Source organism: Chanodichthys erythropterus, chromosome 9 (genome assembly GCF_024489055.1).
Source record: "Chanodichthys erythropterus isolate Z2021 chromosome 9, ASM2448905v1, whole genome shotgun sequence".
NCBI classification, from domain to species: Eukaryota; Metazoa; Chordata; class Actinopteri; order Cypriniformes; family Xenocyprididae; genus Chanodichthys; species Chanodichthys erythropterus.
Genome location: NC_090229.1, coordinates 33,469,757 through 33,486,250, shown reverse-complemented (window position 1 = coordinate 33,486,250; position 16,494 = coordinate 33,469,757). Strand labels below are relative to the sequence as shown.

Below are 16,494 nucleotides of genomic sequence, written 5' to 3'. Positions count from 1 at the left end.
AATTCAGAATGGCAGCACAGCTGAAAGATTTGTTTGAGCTGCGCCCTCTACTGTACAGATGTGAATATGCTTTTCCTTCAGCCTGAGTCTTATTCATTTCAGTTTTGGCGTGAAACGGCCTTAAAGGGATAGTTCATCCAAAAATGAAAATTTGATGTTTATCTGCTTACCCCTAGCGCATCCAAGATGTAGGTGACTTTGTTTCTTCAGTAGAACACAGAAGATGATTTCAACTCCAACTGCTGCCGTCTGTCAGTCAAATAATGTGAGTGGATGGGAACTTGAACAATAAGAGTCGAAAAAACATGCACAGACAAATCCAAATTAAACCCTGTGGCTCGTGACGACACATTGATGTCCTAAGACACGAAACGATCGTTTTTTTGTGAGAAACCGAACAGTATTTATCATTTTTACCTCTAAAACACCACTATGTCCAACTGCGTTCAGCACTCGTTTAGTGAGGTCTGATCGCGCTCTGACAGCGGAAGTGATAAATACTGTTCGGTTTCTCGCACAAACTGATCGTTTCGTGTCTTAGGACATCAATGTGTCGTCACGAGCCGCAGGGTTTAATTTGGACTTGTCCATGCATGTTTTTTTGACTCTTATTGTTCAAGTTCCCAATCACTCGCATTATTTGACTGACAGACGGCAGCAGTTGGAGTTGAAATCATCTTCTGTGTTCTACTGAAGAAACAAAGTCACCTACATCTTGGATGCCCTGGGGGAAAGCAGATAAACATCAAATTTTCATTTTTGGGTGAACTATCCCTTTAACATTAGCAAAAATAGAACTTTTTTTGTTGTCATTAAAAAACAAACAAGCAAGCCCAGGTGAGAAAAAGTACATTACTTTTCATAAAAAGTAACTAAGTAATGCAATTAGTTTCTTTTTTAGGGAGTAATGCAATATTGAAATGCATTGCTTTTAAAAGTAGCTTTCCCCAACACTGCGTATGTGAGATTCATAGAACGAACGTACACACAGAAAACGAGCGTACGCCTCTCTTTCAGATGTGAAATCTATAAATCGCAAATGATCTTGAAATTGCAGGCAGCTGAATGGTTTCAGTTCTGTGCCTTGTAAACGACACCAAATTAATGTCATTTACATATACAAGATCACCAGTCATTGTATAAATTTAGATTCATTTAGAATGGCGAGCTGCAAGAATAGCTTAGATCTCCAAAAACCTGCAGTACTCTGACAAGGAAAAGTGAGCACGTCTGCTCAGACCCTGACTTGGCGCTAAGCACTTTTTCCACGTCAAAGACCATTTTTACAAATATGAACGTTTGGCTTTTAGCGTACACACACTCTAAGATCAAATCTGTATGTACGCATGCTTTATAAATGAGGCCCAAGATCCAGTTAAAAGTTTTTTGATGGTATTGTAATGCTAGGGTTATCAGATAGGTGTCGCTCTTCCTGTTCCCGAGGGGGCGCGACCACAGCCACTGCCAACCCGTCTAAGAGAGTGCAGCGCAACAGCACAGCAGCCGCGCAACAGGGACCCCATGTTGTACATGGGCATGCCTTCATTCCGTGACCCTCGGCAAAGCCAGGCCAATGTCGGAACTACGGGAACGGCCACCGCTATGAGGTCGATCAGGAAATAGCGGCTCCAGTGGTTCCTCTGAGGGGGAGCTGATTCTGCATCCTCCCCCACTCCATCTTCATCATTGACATTTACTACAGTTGTTTCCTGTGGTGGCAGCTCAAGAGGTGGCGATGCTCTGGGACAAGGTTGCTGAACCTGTGGCTTGGTCAACACTGTTGGTGTCGCTGTTGATGATGTAAATTCAACTGTGCTGTCTAGAGGTAAAGTTTCTGTGATGTAAGACATCTGAGCAGGTGAAGTAGTGGCCGAGGATGGCGAAAACAACTGTGGTTCAGCTAAAGTAACGTCTGGTGCGCAAGTTGCTGAAGTGATGACGCTCAATTCCTCTCCTCCGCCCTCTTCGGAGATCCAGGTTATGGTGGGGCTGCAAGCCTGTGAGCGGTACCCTGGCCTGTCACTTACTTCGGATGCACTAGGGGGTGCTGGAGGAGGAGGAGGAGGAGGTGGAGGAGGTGGTGCTTCCTCCTGTGGGAGGTGCAGAAACAGATGGTGGTGTGGGAGGTAGGCATGTGGACCACAGCTACAGTTGTTGTTAACAGCATGGCAGGATCGGCTAACGGGCAACACCGTCTCTCCGCTGCACAATCTCTCGCAGGTGGATGATCGCGACAAAGTGGAGCATAGCGTTGCGTGAGGGACTTGTTCAGACAGTAAAGCTGCCTCCAGAAGTAGATGAGTACGTCCGTCACCTCTCGGTAACGTCATTGCCCCTCTGTTGGCGGGAATGTAGCGATCCGAAAGTATGTTTCCATTGCGATCTGTAGCGCCCGGTGACGTATCACTGCTCAGCCTGGTGAAGGTGGCGCTGCGACTCATGGTGTGGGCTGGAGAGCAGCCACAAGACCTAGAAGCTCCAATTCGTTGGCCTATCCTACCGACACCTAGACCTTCTGACTTACAGTCCTGTTGATCTGCCTCGTGGACCCCCAGATTGGACCTAACTGTTTCAACAGCCTGCTGAAGCTGCTGGATTTCCTTCCGAGCCTTTTTTAGGGCCAGCTGGGCCTCTATGCGATGACATTCTTCCTCTATCCAGTCCTCCTGCATCCGAGTCAGCTGCATCCGTAACTCCTCGATCTCAGAGTCTCTGCCGTGGTACAGAAAAACAAGGGCATAGAAATAAATCTAATGCTGCGTCTGAAATCGCATACGGTTTAGTAGGCACTACATTTGGTTTGAAACTTACTTTGTGTCCATTATTTTACAGTCCTGTTCCCCATGAACATACTATGTATTTATTATATTAATTACAATAACTGGGTAATAACGTACTAACCCTGAACTTAATCTTAAACCTAACCTTAATCCATCAGTGGTTCTCAACTGGTTTGGCCATCTACCCACATTTTGCCATGGTCATTAAGTTTCCACTGGGTAAAGACCCATTTTTTTTTTTTTTTTTTTTTTTTTTAGGAATTTGACCTAATTCCTATATATATATATATATATATATATATATATATATATATATATATATATATATATCATATACTATACTGTATTAACAAAAACTAGTTTGGGATTGCTACATGTATGTGTATGTGAAGTATATATTTTTATTTCCATATATATATCCTTTAAGTACACGTACATTGTAGCAGTCCCAAACTAGTTTTTGTTAATAAAGTTATTAAGTTGGTATGAACCACCACAGTCATTTAAAAAAATATACAAAATAACCCGAAGCGAAAATAAAACGGAATTTTGGGATTATGGAAACGACAGATGGTACATACACAATACTAACATGAACTGTTATTGAAATATGGAAACGGCTTTTTCTCAGAATTGTGTGATATAAGTCGCAATTGCGAGTTATAAAGTCGGAATTGTGAGATATAAACTCAAAATTGTGAGTTATAAAGTCAGAATTGTGACCTATAAACTTAAAATTGGATGTTATGAAAGTCAGAATTGTGAGATATAAACTCAAAATTGCGTTATAAAAGAATTGCGACATATAAACTCAAAATTGTGAGTAATAAAAGTCAGAATTGCGAGATATAAACTCAAAATTGTGAGTAATAAAAGTCAGAATTGCGAGATATAAACTCAAAATTGTGTTATAAAGTCAGAATTGTGACAAACTCAAAATTGTGTTATAAAAGAATTGCGACATATAAACTCTAAATTGCGAGTTATAAAGTAAGAATTGCAAGTTATAAAGTCGCAATTGCGAGATATAGTCAGAATTTTGACATATCAAATCAAAATTGCGAGTTATAAATACAGAATTGTGAGTTATAAAGTCGCAATTGTGAGTTATAAAGTCGGAACTGTGAGTTATAAAGTCGCAATTGCGAGTTATAAAATCAGAATTGCGACATATAAACTCCAAATTGTGAGTAATAAAATCAGAATTGCAAGAAATAAACATGCAACTGCGAGTTATAAAGTCAGAATTGCGAGTTATAAAGTCAGAATTGTGACAAACTTAAAATTGCGTGTTATAAAGTCAGAATTGTGAGATAAAAACTCAAAATTGCGTTACAAAAGAATTGCAACATAAACTCAAAATTGCGAGTAATAAAGTCCGAATTGTGAGATATAAACTCAAAATTGTGTCTTATAAAAGAATTGCAACATAAATTCAAAATTGCAAGTAATAAAGTCAGAATTACAATAAATAAACATGCAATTGCAAGTTATAAAGTCAGAATTGCAAGTTATAAAGTCAGAATTGTGAGTTATAAAGTCAGAATTGTGAGTTATAAAGTCAGAATTGTGAGTTATAAAGACAGAATTGCAAGTTATAAAGTCAGAATTGTGAGTTATAAAGACAGAATTGCGAGTTATAAAGTCAGAATTGTGAGTTATAAAGACAGAATTGCGAGTTATAAAGTCAGAATTGTGAGATAAAAACTCAAAATTGCGTTACAAAAGAATTGCAACATAAACTCAAAATTGCGAGTAATAAAGTCCGAATTGTGAGATATAAACTCAAAATTGTGTCTTATAAAAGAATTGCAACATAAATTCAAAATTGCAAGTAATAAAGTCAGAATTACAATAAATAAACATGCAATTGCAAGTTATAAAGTCAGAATTGCAAGTTATAAAGTCAGAATTGTGAGTTATAAAGTCAGAATTGTGAGTTATAAAGTCAGAATTGTGAGTTATAAAGACAGAATTGCGAGTTATAAAGTCAGAATTGTGAGTTATAAAGACAGAATTGCGAGTTATAAAGTCAGAATTGTGAGTTATAAAGACAGAATTGCGAGTTATAAAGTCAGAATTGTGAGATAAAAACTCAAAATTGCGTTACAAAAGAATTGCAACATAAACTCAAAATTGCGAGTAATAAAGTCCGAATTGTGAGATATAAACTCAAAATTGTGTCTTATAAAAGAATTGCAACATAAATTCAAAATTGCAAGTAATAAAGTCAGAATTACAATAAATAAACATGCAATTGCAAGTTATAAAGTCAGAATTGCAAGTTATAAAGTCAGAATTGTGAGTTATAAAGTCAGAATTGTGAGTTATAAAGTCAGAATTGTGAGTTATAAAGACAGAATTGCGAGTTATAAAGTCAGAATTGTGAGTTATAAAGACAGAATTGCGAGTTATAAAGTCAGAATTGTGAGTTATAAAGACAGAATTGCGAGTTATAAAGTCAGAATTGTGAGTTATAAAGACAGAATTGCAAGTTATAAAGTCAGAATTGTGAGTTATAAAGACAGAATTGCAAGTTATAAAGTCAGAATTGTGAGATATACTGTATGTGTGTGTGTGCACGCATGAATGATAAACAGGACGTGATCTTGTACTGTTAGAATGGCAGGAAGCTATAAAACTCCACTGACACGACAGACAGAAGCCCTACTGACCGGTCCTGAAGCCTCTCCACATTTTCTTTCAGCCGAGCTCGTAAGTGACGAATACACACTTCCTTCTGCTGCAGTGGGGTGAGATACTGCTCAGGAGCTGGTGGACGGATGCCGTGATTCTCACTACAGGTTGCATACTTTGCCTGCCGTCTGAGTCAGAGAGAAAGGAATAATTAATATTTAATCATGATTAATCTCAGAATTTTTAAATATTTAACACATTAACTGTACAGATGAAACTAAATAACAGGTCCAAGTGTAATAATTAGGCTCGGCAAATGGTGTGAGACAGTGTAAATTTATGCAACAAGGATTTTTCACAGAAAGCAACAGATTCTATATATCTCTATATTTATGCTGAAGAGAAAATTACGGAAGCTCTAAGAGGCCATGCATTAAACTTTTTTCTTTCTTTTTTTCTTGTGATCTCAACATAAAAGTTGATTTCTTTTGATCACAACATTTTTCATGTTTTAAACATAAAAGCATGTTGTTTTTTACTGTACTAGGGGCAGCAAAAGCTTGCTGCAATCCTTCAGCATCATCAGTGAACAAATTGGTTTTACTTTGATCAGGGATTCACTCAAGCTAAAATAACTCTACATCTGTGAGTGACTGGCAACTTCCACATTAATGTTGTACATTTGAGAAGCTGTCCGGTCTACAGTTTTATTGCCGAAGACAATATATTGACCCTGAATATGTAATCAGTTTTATTGCCAGGTTGCATTTTGCAAACGGCAATGGTGAAGATGTCAACGTGCATGCAACACCAGTACCATTTTACAAAAACTTCCTTTAGTTCACCCAAAAATGACATTTCTGTCATTAATTACTCACCCTCAAGTCATTCCACACCCATAAGACAGGACTGCAGTGTTCAACCTTAAAGGATTAGTCCACTTTCAAATAAAATTTCCTGATCATTTACTTACCCCCATGTTAACCAAGATGTCCATGTCCTTCTTTCTTCAGTCAAAAAGAAATTAAGGTTTTTGATGAAAACATTCCAGGATTATTCTCCTTATAATGGACTTCAATGGACTCCAAATGGTTGAAGGTCAAAATTACAGTTTCAGTGCAGCTTCAAAGGGCTTTAAACGATACCAGATGAGGAATAAGGGTCTTATCTAGCAAAACGATCTGTCATTTTCTAAAAAAATACAACTGTATATGCTTTATAAACACAAATGATCACCTTGTACGTGCTTCCGCTTTCCGTGTTCTTCGAAAAGCTTATGCTGTATCCTACGCCTTCCCTATTCTACTTACGGAAAAAAAAACGAAACTGCCGCCGCGTTCGTTCCGTAAGTTGAATAGGGAAGGCGTAGGACATACAGCGTAAGCGTTTTGAAGAATACGGAAAGGTGGTGAACATTTGTTTATATAAAGAATATACATATACATTTATATATTTTTTGTTTTTACATATAGTTTCGCTAGATAAGACCCTTATTCCTCGTCTGGTATCGTTTAGAGCCCTTTGAAGCTGCAATGAAACTGTAATTTTGACCTTCAACCGTTTGGAGTCCATTGAAGTCCACTATAAGGAGAAAATTCTGGAATTTTTTCTTATTAAAAACCTTAATTTCTTTTCGACTAAAGAAAGAAAGACATGGACATCTTGGATGACATTGGGGTGAATAAATTATCAGGAAATTTTAATTTGAAAGTGGACTAATCCTTTAATGTTATGAGGTGAGGAGAATACTTTTTGTGCGCAAAAACAAAACAAAAATAATGACTTTATTCAACAAATTTGTTTCTCCCCTGTCATTCTCCTATGCTGTTTATGTTGAAGACACAGTGCAGCGCTTACAGGTTCTACGTCAGAAAGCCGACTCATTATTGGTCGGCACTGTTTATACAATGTAAACAGCATAGGAGATAAAAAACCTCTCGGATTTCATGAAAAATACCTTAATTTGTGTTCTGAAGATGAACGAAGGTCTTACGGGTTTGGAACGACACGAGAGTGAGTAATTGATGACAAAATTTTTTTGGGTGAACTAACCCTATAAAGTTAAAAATACATTGTGAGTCAATCACGATATACAGAGGAAGGATGCGAGTAGTATGAACTACTTTTATGGTGCTTTTTTGTCCTTTTTTGGAGCATGATAGCCCCAGTCCCCATTCACATTCATATAGAAAAGAGCAGCTTGTACATTCTACAAAATATCTCCTTTTGTGTTCTACAGAGAAAGTAAAACAGGTTTGAGTGATATGAGGGGGAGTAAATAAGACTCTTTTTTTATTTTTGTGTGAGCTATTCCAGTACGCACAATCACATCAGTATTTCAGACCTTTTGAATTTAACTAGTAACTAGACTTATAAACGAATCTAGAGTCATGTCTGTTCCATTAATTCTATTTTTGTACTGTACCTTTTGCCACCATACAAAATCTGGAACACGACCCTGATGGAAGACGAATCTAATCTGCCTCTGAGTGTGTGTCGCTCACCGTGGTGTGGCTGGGTTGGAGCGTGGTACAGTATTGCTCTCTGTGCACTTGCAGGATGCTGTTGAGTAACTGCTACGGACAGTCGAGTCCCCATGCGAGTGTCGAGTGCTGCTTGGGGCAGCAGACCTTCTATGACACACACACAGTGACAGATGAGCTCTGACGTCCATATCAAACATGCTGTCACAGTGAAACTCAAACTTTTTACACTGTATGTGTTCTAAAGGAATTCACACTACTGGTGCTGAATGAATATATCACATCATAATAATTGTAACACTATCAAAGTGTCTGATTATGTATGTTTAAGAAGGCAGGTAGCATTACCTGCGGGAACCAGCAGATGGCCTTCGGTTCGCTGGGAGGGACATGGGTAAGGACTGACACCTTGTAAAGGCACAATTACAAGGATTCCTCACGACAGATGTCTCTAAAACACACATACGCCGCAGAATATGAAATATAATCAGTACCAAACAGATAAGACAGGATGCTGGTCTCTTGGACAGGAACCATTTTAATGGAATACAAAAGCTTCAGATTATATTTTAAAAGACTTACTGACCTTGACACACATGAGGGCCTCCTCTCTATGATATCATTTCCTGATTTATGTTTTTTGAATGCATGTTTCTTAATGTGGGCTGCACCACATGATTCTGATTCTGAACAGAAAATAGTTTTTCAAATATGAAAAAGCCTTGATTTGTTTAAAGTCACAATGAAATCAGAATTGGATTTCTTTTTAATGCAATATTGTATTATTTATAAATGATTTATTAGTGCACATAATTTTTTTATTCATGTGCCCTCTTAATCTTTAATCAAAATAACTTCCCTTCTGCAGCGACATCACTTTTCTTCTCTGATGAATGTGTTTACTGGCATGAGGGCGGGACAACCTGTCACTCACATGAGATCCACCAATAGCAAACCACAAGCATACAATCAATTCCAGAAGGACAAAATCAAGTGCCGCAAAATCAAGTTCAGTTGTTTCACTCATCACAATAGGGAAGAAAAGACTATTGACTATTCTGTTTCATGCCGACTTTAAATGTATACACAACCCTATCGTTCAAAAGTTCGGGGTCAGGAAGATTTATAAATGTTTTTGAAAGAAGTGTCTTATACTCACCATGGCTAATTTATTTGATCAAAAGTACAGTAAATATTATTACAGTTTAAAATTTCTATTTTAATACATTTTCAAGGCTTCAAGATCACATGAACCTTCAGAAATCATTCTAATATGTTGATTTGTTGCTCAAATAGTATTATTATCAACGTTGAAAACAGTTGTTCTGTTTCATATTTTTGTGGAAAAATATATACTTTTTTTAGGATTCTCAAACAGAAAGTTCAAAAGAACAGAATTTATTTGAAATATAAATATTTGTAACATTATAATTCTAATTTCTACCGACACTTTTGAACTAAAATTGTATAATGAAAGTTTTGTAAAGTGAAAGTAAAGTTTTCATATCAAGAACTTTGTTGTTTTAATGAGGCTTTTTCATTCATTATGATATCAGGACAGTATCACCCTGACAATTCTGACTTCAAACTACAACGTACTACTTTGACTACAACGTAGCCCAGGAGACAATGGGCCTAAAGATCCAATTCTGGCTGCATCTATAATTCAGATTTTTAATCCCCGTATCCGCTTACATATATTTATATATAATCTATTTTTAATCTCTATAATAAAAATGTATAATTCAGATTTTGATCTCCATATACATTTACATATATTATATATATCTTCCAAGGGGTTTTTTCCCTCCTAGGACTTTTTTCCCAGTGCTAGCACGCTGGGTTTTTCTCCTAGGGGTTTTTTCCACCCCTGGAAGTCAGCCGACATTGGCTTAATGTAGCACCATCTTGTATATGTTACATATTACCAGGCTTGTTTGTACAGTTTATTTTTAACCACTTCCCTTTTTTCTGTGCTTCTAATATGTAAAGCTGCTTTGAAACAATTACCAATTGTAAAAGCGCTATATAAATAAATTTGACTTGACTTGACTTGACAAGTGTTTAATAGGAGACTCTGTAACCTTGTGTCCCACTACAGTACCAAATCCACAAAGACACATGCCAGACAATATTAGATTCCCAAGATGCTGAACAGAATCCAACAGAGAGCATTTCATTCTGGATGTCACATGACTCACAAGACAATAAATGCTTATGTAAACCAAACATTCAGAACAATACACAAAATGAACTAGACAAAGGCACACACACACACACACACACACACACAGCTGACGGATTCTTTCACACTTTGCACTGAGCTTTTCACACACTCACAGAAATGTGAATTGTCTCTCGGGTGCCTGATATGGTGACATGAGTGACGTGTGTGTGTGTGGGTTTGACTGACGTAACATTGGCTGCTAGTGTGAACTATGAGATTCATGTGCTTCTAGATTATGTTCATGCATTTTAGTAAAAGTAAATAAAATATTTAAGAATATTTAATCCCAACTGTCCAAGAATCTTCTCAATCATCCGTAAAGGTGTCGATAGTAGTGGCCCCTTTGAAAGCAGTTGCTATATGTTTGGATTGGACTGATTCTGCACATAAATTGTGATTTTTATAGCATGACCCAGTTCTGATTCACTGAGAAGTCTGCACTGTCATCAGCAAAAAAAAAAAAAAAAAAAAAAACCCTTTCACAATGAATAAGCAGAGTGTGTAAGATATGGCTGTATATTTGGCCTCTGAGAACATCTGACAGACAACAGGGTTCAGTTCAGGACAGAACACTCAGGGGGCAAATATGGGAAAAACCCAACTTTTGGTTTAAATTGTTTAATACATTCTTAATCCAACAATTGGGTTTGTCCATATTTGACCCAAACATGGGTTAAAACAACTCATTTTTTAGAGTGAAGGTCTGCACTACAGTTATCACAGATACAATATCTGGGGACAAGGAATCCATGTGTGCCAAAGCCGATCTGAACAGTCAAATCCATTGCAACTAGGCTTGTGACGGTATCAAATTTTCATGTTGCAATTAATTGATGAAGCTTTTATCACGGTATACGGTATTATCACGGTATTAAAATAAGTTGCAAAACCATTTTTGTCATAGTTTAACAGTTTTAAGAACTCTTTTTGTAATCAAACAAAAACAACTCTGACTGAAATTTTCAAACAGATTAAAATGCAAAAGAAGGCTATAAAGACCAACAGATAACACTTTACTCTGTTTAATGCATTAACTAAGATTTAGCAATAGCTATATTTGTTACAGAAAGTGTTATTTTTTGTTAATGTTAGTTTAGAAACACAAATGATCATTGTTAGTTTCATCTCAGGTCCATTAAATAAGTTCTTTTGATTTTAGTAATGTTATTAAATGGTAACTAAGAAATTAACATTAATTAATAATAATTAATATTTTATAAGTATTTTTATTGTCAGTTTAGTGATAATGAATTAACATGTTAACTAATGAAGCTGTATGTTTTCAAAGTTTTACTGAACAATAACAAATAATCAGAACATTTCTAATCATTGGGGCATGTTGTAGTCCAGATTAAAATAAAAGGATATATATTTTCAAACCTAAACATTTTTATAAGTCTTTTGTAAGTATTCAGTATTTGGTGCTGTGATGAACAACACTGAGATTACAAAAAATGAATGGCTGTTTGAAGCATTTTAAAAACTTCACTAGCGCAGTTACTTTGCACGGTTTCCGTGGTAACCGCTGCACGCTGCTGTTCCATCAGCGCCCTCTGCTGTCAGAGAGTGAACGCGCACTTTCATTCAGCTCGTCTCCTTCACTGGTTCCGCCATGTGCTTCTCGTGCACTTTGGGATTGTTTACATCTGAGCGCAAGTCCTTTTGACGCAGAATACAGCGGTGTTGTGCATTTTATACGATTGATGGGTAAAGTATTCTTAATTGCCTTATAAAAAATTAATAATTGGTAATAAATTATTATTTACGGTATTCTGAAGTGCCAACGATTACAATATCGTGCATATTCATTATCGCGATTTATCGCATTACCGAATATCGGCACAAGTCTAATTGCAACTTTCAAGATACATCTTTAAACAAACCTCTTCAAACTACTTCCTGTTGCTCACTCTCATTTCTGTTCTTGCCTGCAGTTCTTTGAATAATCTTGGAACTTTATTTTGCAGCATTCGTCATTTGTAATTTTGGATTCAGCGGTCTGCAAAATTAATCTAAATGTAGCCTATAATACAATTTACAGTTTTTTCATTTAAACATGGAAATACTCCACACGGCTCTGAAGCCTTCTGAAGCGAAGCGATGCATTTGTTTGAGAAAAATATCCATATTTAACAAGTTACGAAGTAAAATATCTATCTTCCACCAGACCACCTTCTGTATTCAACTTATGAAGAAAGTATAAAACTAATCCTTGGGATTTCAAGGTGGGTTTTTTTAAACAAAAATATTTAAATATTTGCTTGTGTTATGCATTTTTGATTATTATTATATTTAGAATAATCTATTCCTATTTGGCTATGGGCGTAGAGTCTCTGTGACCTGTAGCTGTCAGATATTGTTCAGAGGCAAGTGTTGTTGAATGTGTACGCTATGTCCTATGCCTATTCAACTTACGGGAAAAGCATAACTGACGAGACACCAGTTTACACTTTCTTCGTACGTTGAATACAGAAGGCGGTCTGGAGGAAGCTAGATATTTTACTTCATAACTTGTTAAATATGAGGATTTTTTTTTAATACAAACACATCGCTTCACTTCAGAAGGCCTTTATTAACCCCCGGAGCCGTGTGGAGTACGTTTATGATGGATGGATGTGGATGGAAGCACTTTCTTCAGCTCATACTTGTTGATCCCGTTCACTGCCATTATAAAGCTCGGATGCGTCAGGATATTTATTAATATTTCTCTGATTGTGTTCATCATAAAGAAGAAAGTCATATACACCTAGGATGACTTGAGGGTGAGTAAAGCTTGGGCTAATTTTCATTTTAAAGTGAACTAATCCTTTAACTGCATCCAGCTGAAAACAAATCAAAAAATCTTCTATACTTTCACTATTTCTTAATCCCTCAATGTTCTATCTTGTAGTATTCTGAATGTCTGACACTTTTTTACTGCCTCCATAAAGGTTTAGTTCACCCAAAATGTTGTTTAAGTTCAGCGCTTCATGTTCTGTCAGAATGCTGACTCATTATGGGCCGGCTCTTGAGTCAGCATCACACACTTGCGTCGTGCTGTTCACGTGAACAGCGTCAGCCAATAGTGAGTCACCGTTCTGACGTAGAACACAGAAGCGCTGAACATAAACAACATATGCGAATGATTTCTCCACAGAAGAGAAGATATTGTTGAATAAATTTATTTTTGTTTTGTTTTTGTGCACAAAAAATATTCTCATCTTTAGTACCTTTCTGGACCTTGAAAGTGGTGGTTAAATTCAGGGCTCGACAATAATGACTGCCCGATGAACGACGCTCGGGACTGTAGACGGAACGGTCACTTGCCCGATCGGGCCAGTGCTGTAGGGTGTGCGTTATATATCTTCTGTGATATCTTAATTGTGGATTTAACAATCTGAAATTATCGAGTATGTCCCTCCCTTTACAAAGAACAAACAAAAACACACCAGAGTGCAGGCATACACTACGTGACGTAGTCTAATGCGCGTGCGTTTTAAGAGTGCACACTGTGTGATTTAGAAAAATTTAGAAAATTTAATTTTCTGATAAATGAAAATTTAGAAAATGCCTTTATAATGCCCCCAGAATTCAAAATAAGGGGCAAAAATGCCCCATTTCATATTTATATAATTTAAAATAGTTAACCAATATTACACAAAGAGCACAGTTTTTCTCCAAATATTAGCATGATTACAAATGAACTTAATATAAAGTGACTTACATTTAAGACACCAAATCGTCTATTTCGTCAATGAAAATAGTTCCAAAGTCCATAGAATTGTTTTGCATCGCTGAGCATTGAATGAATCGGTTGAATCTGATTCGCTCATTAACAGTGATTCGCTGCCACCTACTGGAGCGTTTAATTTCACATTTAAAGTGTCTTAATTTTTCTTTATAATTTCACATAACAGTATTTAATGTTTTACATTTTCAACATTAAAAACTTTTTGTAGTTTTTTGTAGGTTTTTTTTGTAATCTGTAACTGCTCTTGACTGATTAACTTTAATAAAGTTTAATCTATTCTATAGTTATACATTAGATTACAATTTCTGTACCTGAAAATCTCCTGTTTAAACCTACATGAAAAACTTGAAAAGCAACATTTATTTCATTGTTTGTTGTTATTACTCGTAATTTGATTATTTGTTAATATTTTATTTATTACAAATGTTTATTTGTTTAACAAGATTTAAGTTAATCTAGTAGCTTTTGGTGTCATAATAACCCTATTTATTGAGGTTAAATGTAACAAAGACAATGATTTATAGGCCCATTTTCTTGTCTTTTACTTTAATTATTTTTTTGTTGTGGGGCCACTGAAAATTTTGGCAGGGCAAGTAATAATTTGAACCACTGGCCCAACTGGGCCAGTAGAAAAAAAATCCTTAGCGTTGAGCCCTGAAATTGCTGTCAGATACCTCTCGGATTTCATAAAAAAATATCTTAATTTGTGTTCTGAAGATGAACGAAGGTCTTATGGGTGTGGAACAACATGAGGGTGAGTAATAAATGACAGAATTTTCATTTTTGAGTGAACTAACCCTTTAAGATTAATCATTTATGCCACTTTGGATTAAAGTGTCTTAATTAAAATAATAAATGTAAAATTAAATGTCATATACTTTAACTGAATTTATTGAAATAAATTTTCAATTTAAACATTTACGCCAAATCAACATCAAATCCAAAAGTCCTTGTAAATAATGCCCAAGATGACACACACACAAAAAAAAACACTCAGCTAAAATACATTTTAAACAACTGTCCCGTCTTTCTGTTTGATCACGGTATTATTTTAATGCTGTCAGTCAAGTTTTGAAGCTCCATCCAGTGTTTTTAGGGCTTATTTTACTTTCATTTGACATTACTACACATTCAACAACACTTGCCTCTGAACAATATCTGACAGCTACAGGTCACAGAGACTCTACGCCCATAGCCAAATAGGACTAGATTATTCTAAATATAATAATAATCAGAAATGCATAACACAAGCAAATATTTAAATATTTTTGTTTAAAAAAAAAACACCTTGAAATCCCAAGGTTTCTTTTCTTTGTATTTTTTAATTAAAATCCCAAGGTTTCAGGACCCATGATGGGAGCGGGGCATGACGTCACCACCCTCCATATGTTGCAGGTAAATCGTCCCTAAAGTAAAGGGCACAAGCTGTCTTACGTAACAGTATATCAGCACAATACTACTCGTCTGTCTGAGACTGAAACGCAGCAACAGTGCGTCGTTGGTTTCGGTGGGCATAAACTACATTATATAACACGCTTAGTCTAAACTATCTCATGCCGAGAAACGCACTTATGATAAACAAGTCATTATGATGATGAACATGAAGCTTCTGTCATAACATTACAGTCGAGTTTATGGAACATCTGCAAGTCGAGAGAATTATTGACACGGAAGAGAAGACCGGGTTGAACGTCACTTACATCCTCTGCTTTTCCGTCGACGATGCTTTGCAGTATCCCAGTGAAGTTTGTTCATGGATGCTGTTGGCTGTGCCCTGCGCGCGGGCCAGTAAAGCGCGCCGCGTCATTTCGCCCGGGTCGATTGATGATGGATGGATGCTGCTGATGAGAGCGCGCACGAGACCTGCGAAAGCAGAAACGACGCATTTGCGTGACGCTGCGACGGCGTTTCTTAAAGGCACAGAGAAGGGATGTTTAAAAAGGGGCCGGTTTATTATAGAATCAGAGATGCAGAGAATGAGGGTATCTTCCGATCTGGACTTCAAAGTTTTTTGTACAGTTACACTACAAATTATAAACACGTGTCTCTTTTTATAGTGGCTTTGAACCTTTGAAGCGTTAACAGTGGCGATTGCTTTAAGACAGCAGCTTCCCCTAGAATGTAATTACTCTTCATTATTAAATTTACCTCAATGGGAGTCTATGGCAAATGCTTGTACCACTGATTTTGCTGGGTAAAGTTTAAAATACCAACATATCAAAACAAGACATACTGTAAAATCTAAATATTTTTATAAACAGTTTATAGAGCCTTTAGACAAAATACTTACCAAAATAAATTCTAAAAACAAAAGTTTGTTTATGCCTGTTTTTTATTTTTTGATACACAAGGCATTTATGGCTCACATAGTAAGATTATTGGGGAATTAGGGGGGGATCTCAATTTTATTCAGAGGCCCAAACTGTAAAAGTATGCAATTTTGTGCTGTTGCTGAAATTTATATGGCCAAAAAGTAAGATGAAATTCTTAATGTAATGTAAGTCAGTGAGATCTTTATAACAGTATAGCAGACTAATTTAATGCATATAAATATCAATTGTCACCCTCCCAATAAAATGTCTTAAGATGATATTTACAAAGCTTTATGATCAAAGCTGCTCTGTATTTTTTATTGGG

At 36.4% G+C, this 16,494-nt stretch overlaps 1 protein-coding gene across 2 annotated transcripts; it reads right to left on the bottom strand.

Moving 5' to 3' along the window:
- Positions 1 to 840: 840 nt before the first annotated feature.
- Positions 841 to 15,662, bottom strand: LOC137026635 (syntaphilin). Of its 2 annotated transcripts, XM_067394034.1 has the most exons (5): positions 15,558 to 15,662; positions 8,249 to 8,351; positions 7,922 to 8,050; positions 5,456 to 5,605; positions 841 to 2,712 (listed from the first exon to the last, which is right to left on the bottom strand). In XM_067394034.1, exons 2-5 carry the CDS (start codon positions 8,290 to 8,292, stop codon positions 1,413 to 1,415), a joined length of 1,623 nt encoding a protein of 540 aa, XP_067250135.1. In that variant the 5' UTR covers positions 8,293 to 8,351; positions 15,558 to 15,662; the 3' UTR covers positions 841 to 1,412. The 2 variants fall into 2 exon arrangements, with proteins under 2 accessions (XP_067250135.1, XP_067250136.1); XM_067394035.1 differs by lacking the exon at positions 15,558 to 15,662 and having other exon boundaries at positions 7,843 to 8,050.
- Positions 15,663 to 16,494: the final 832 nt, after the last annotated feature.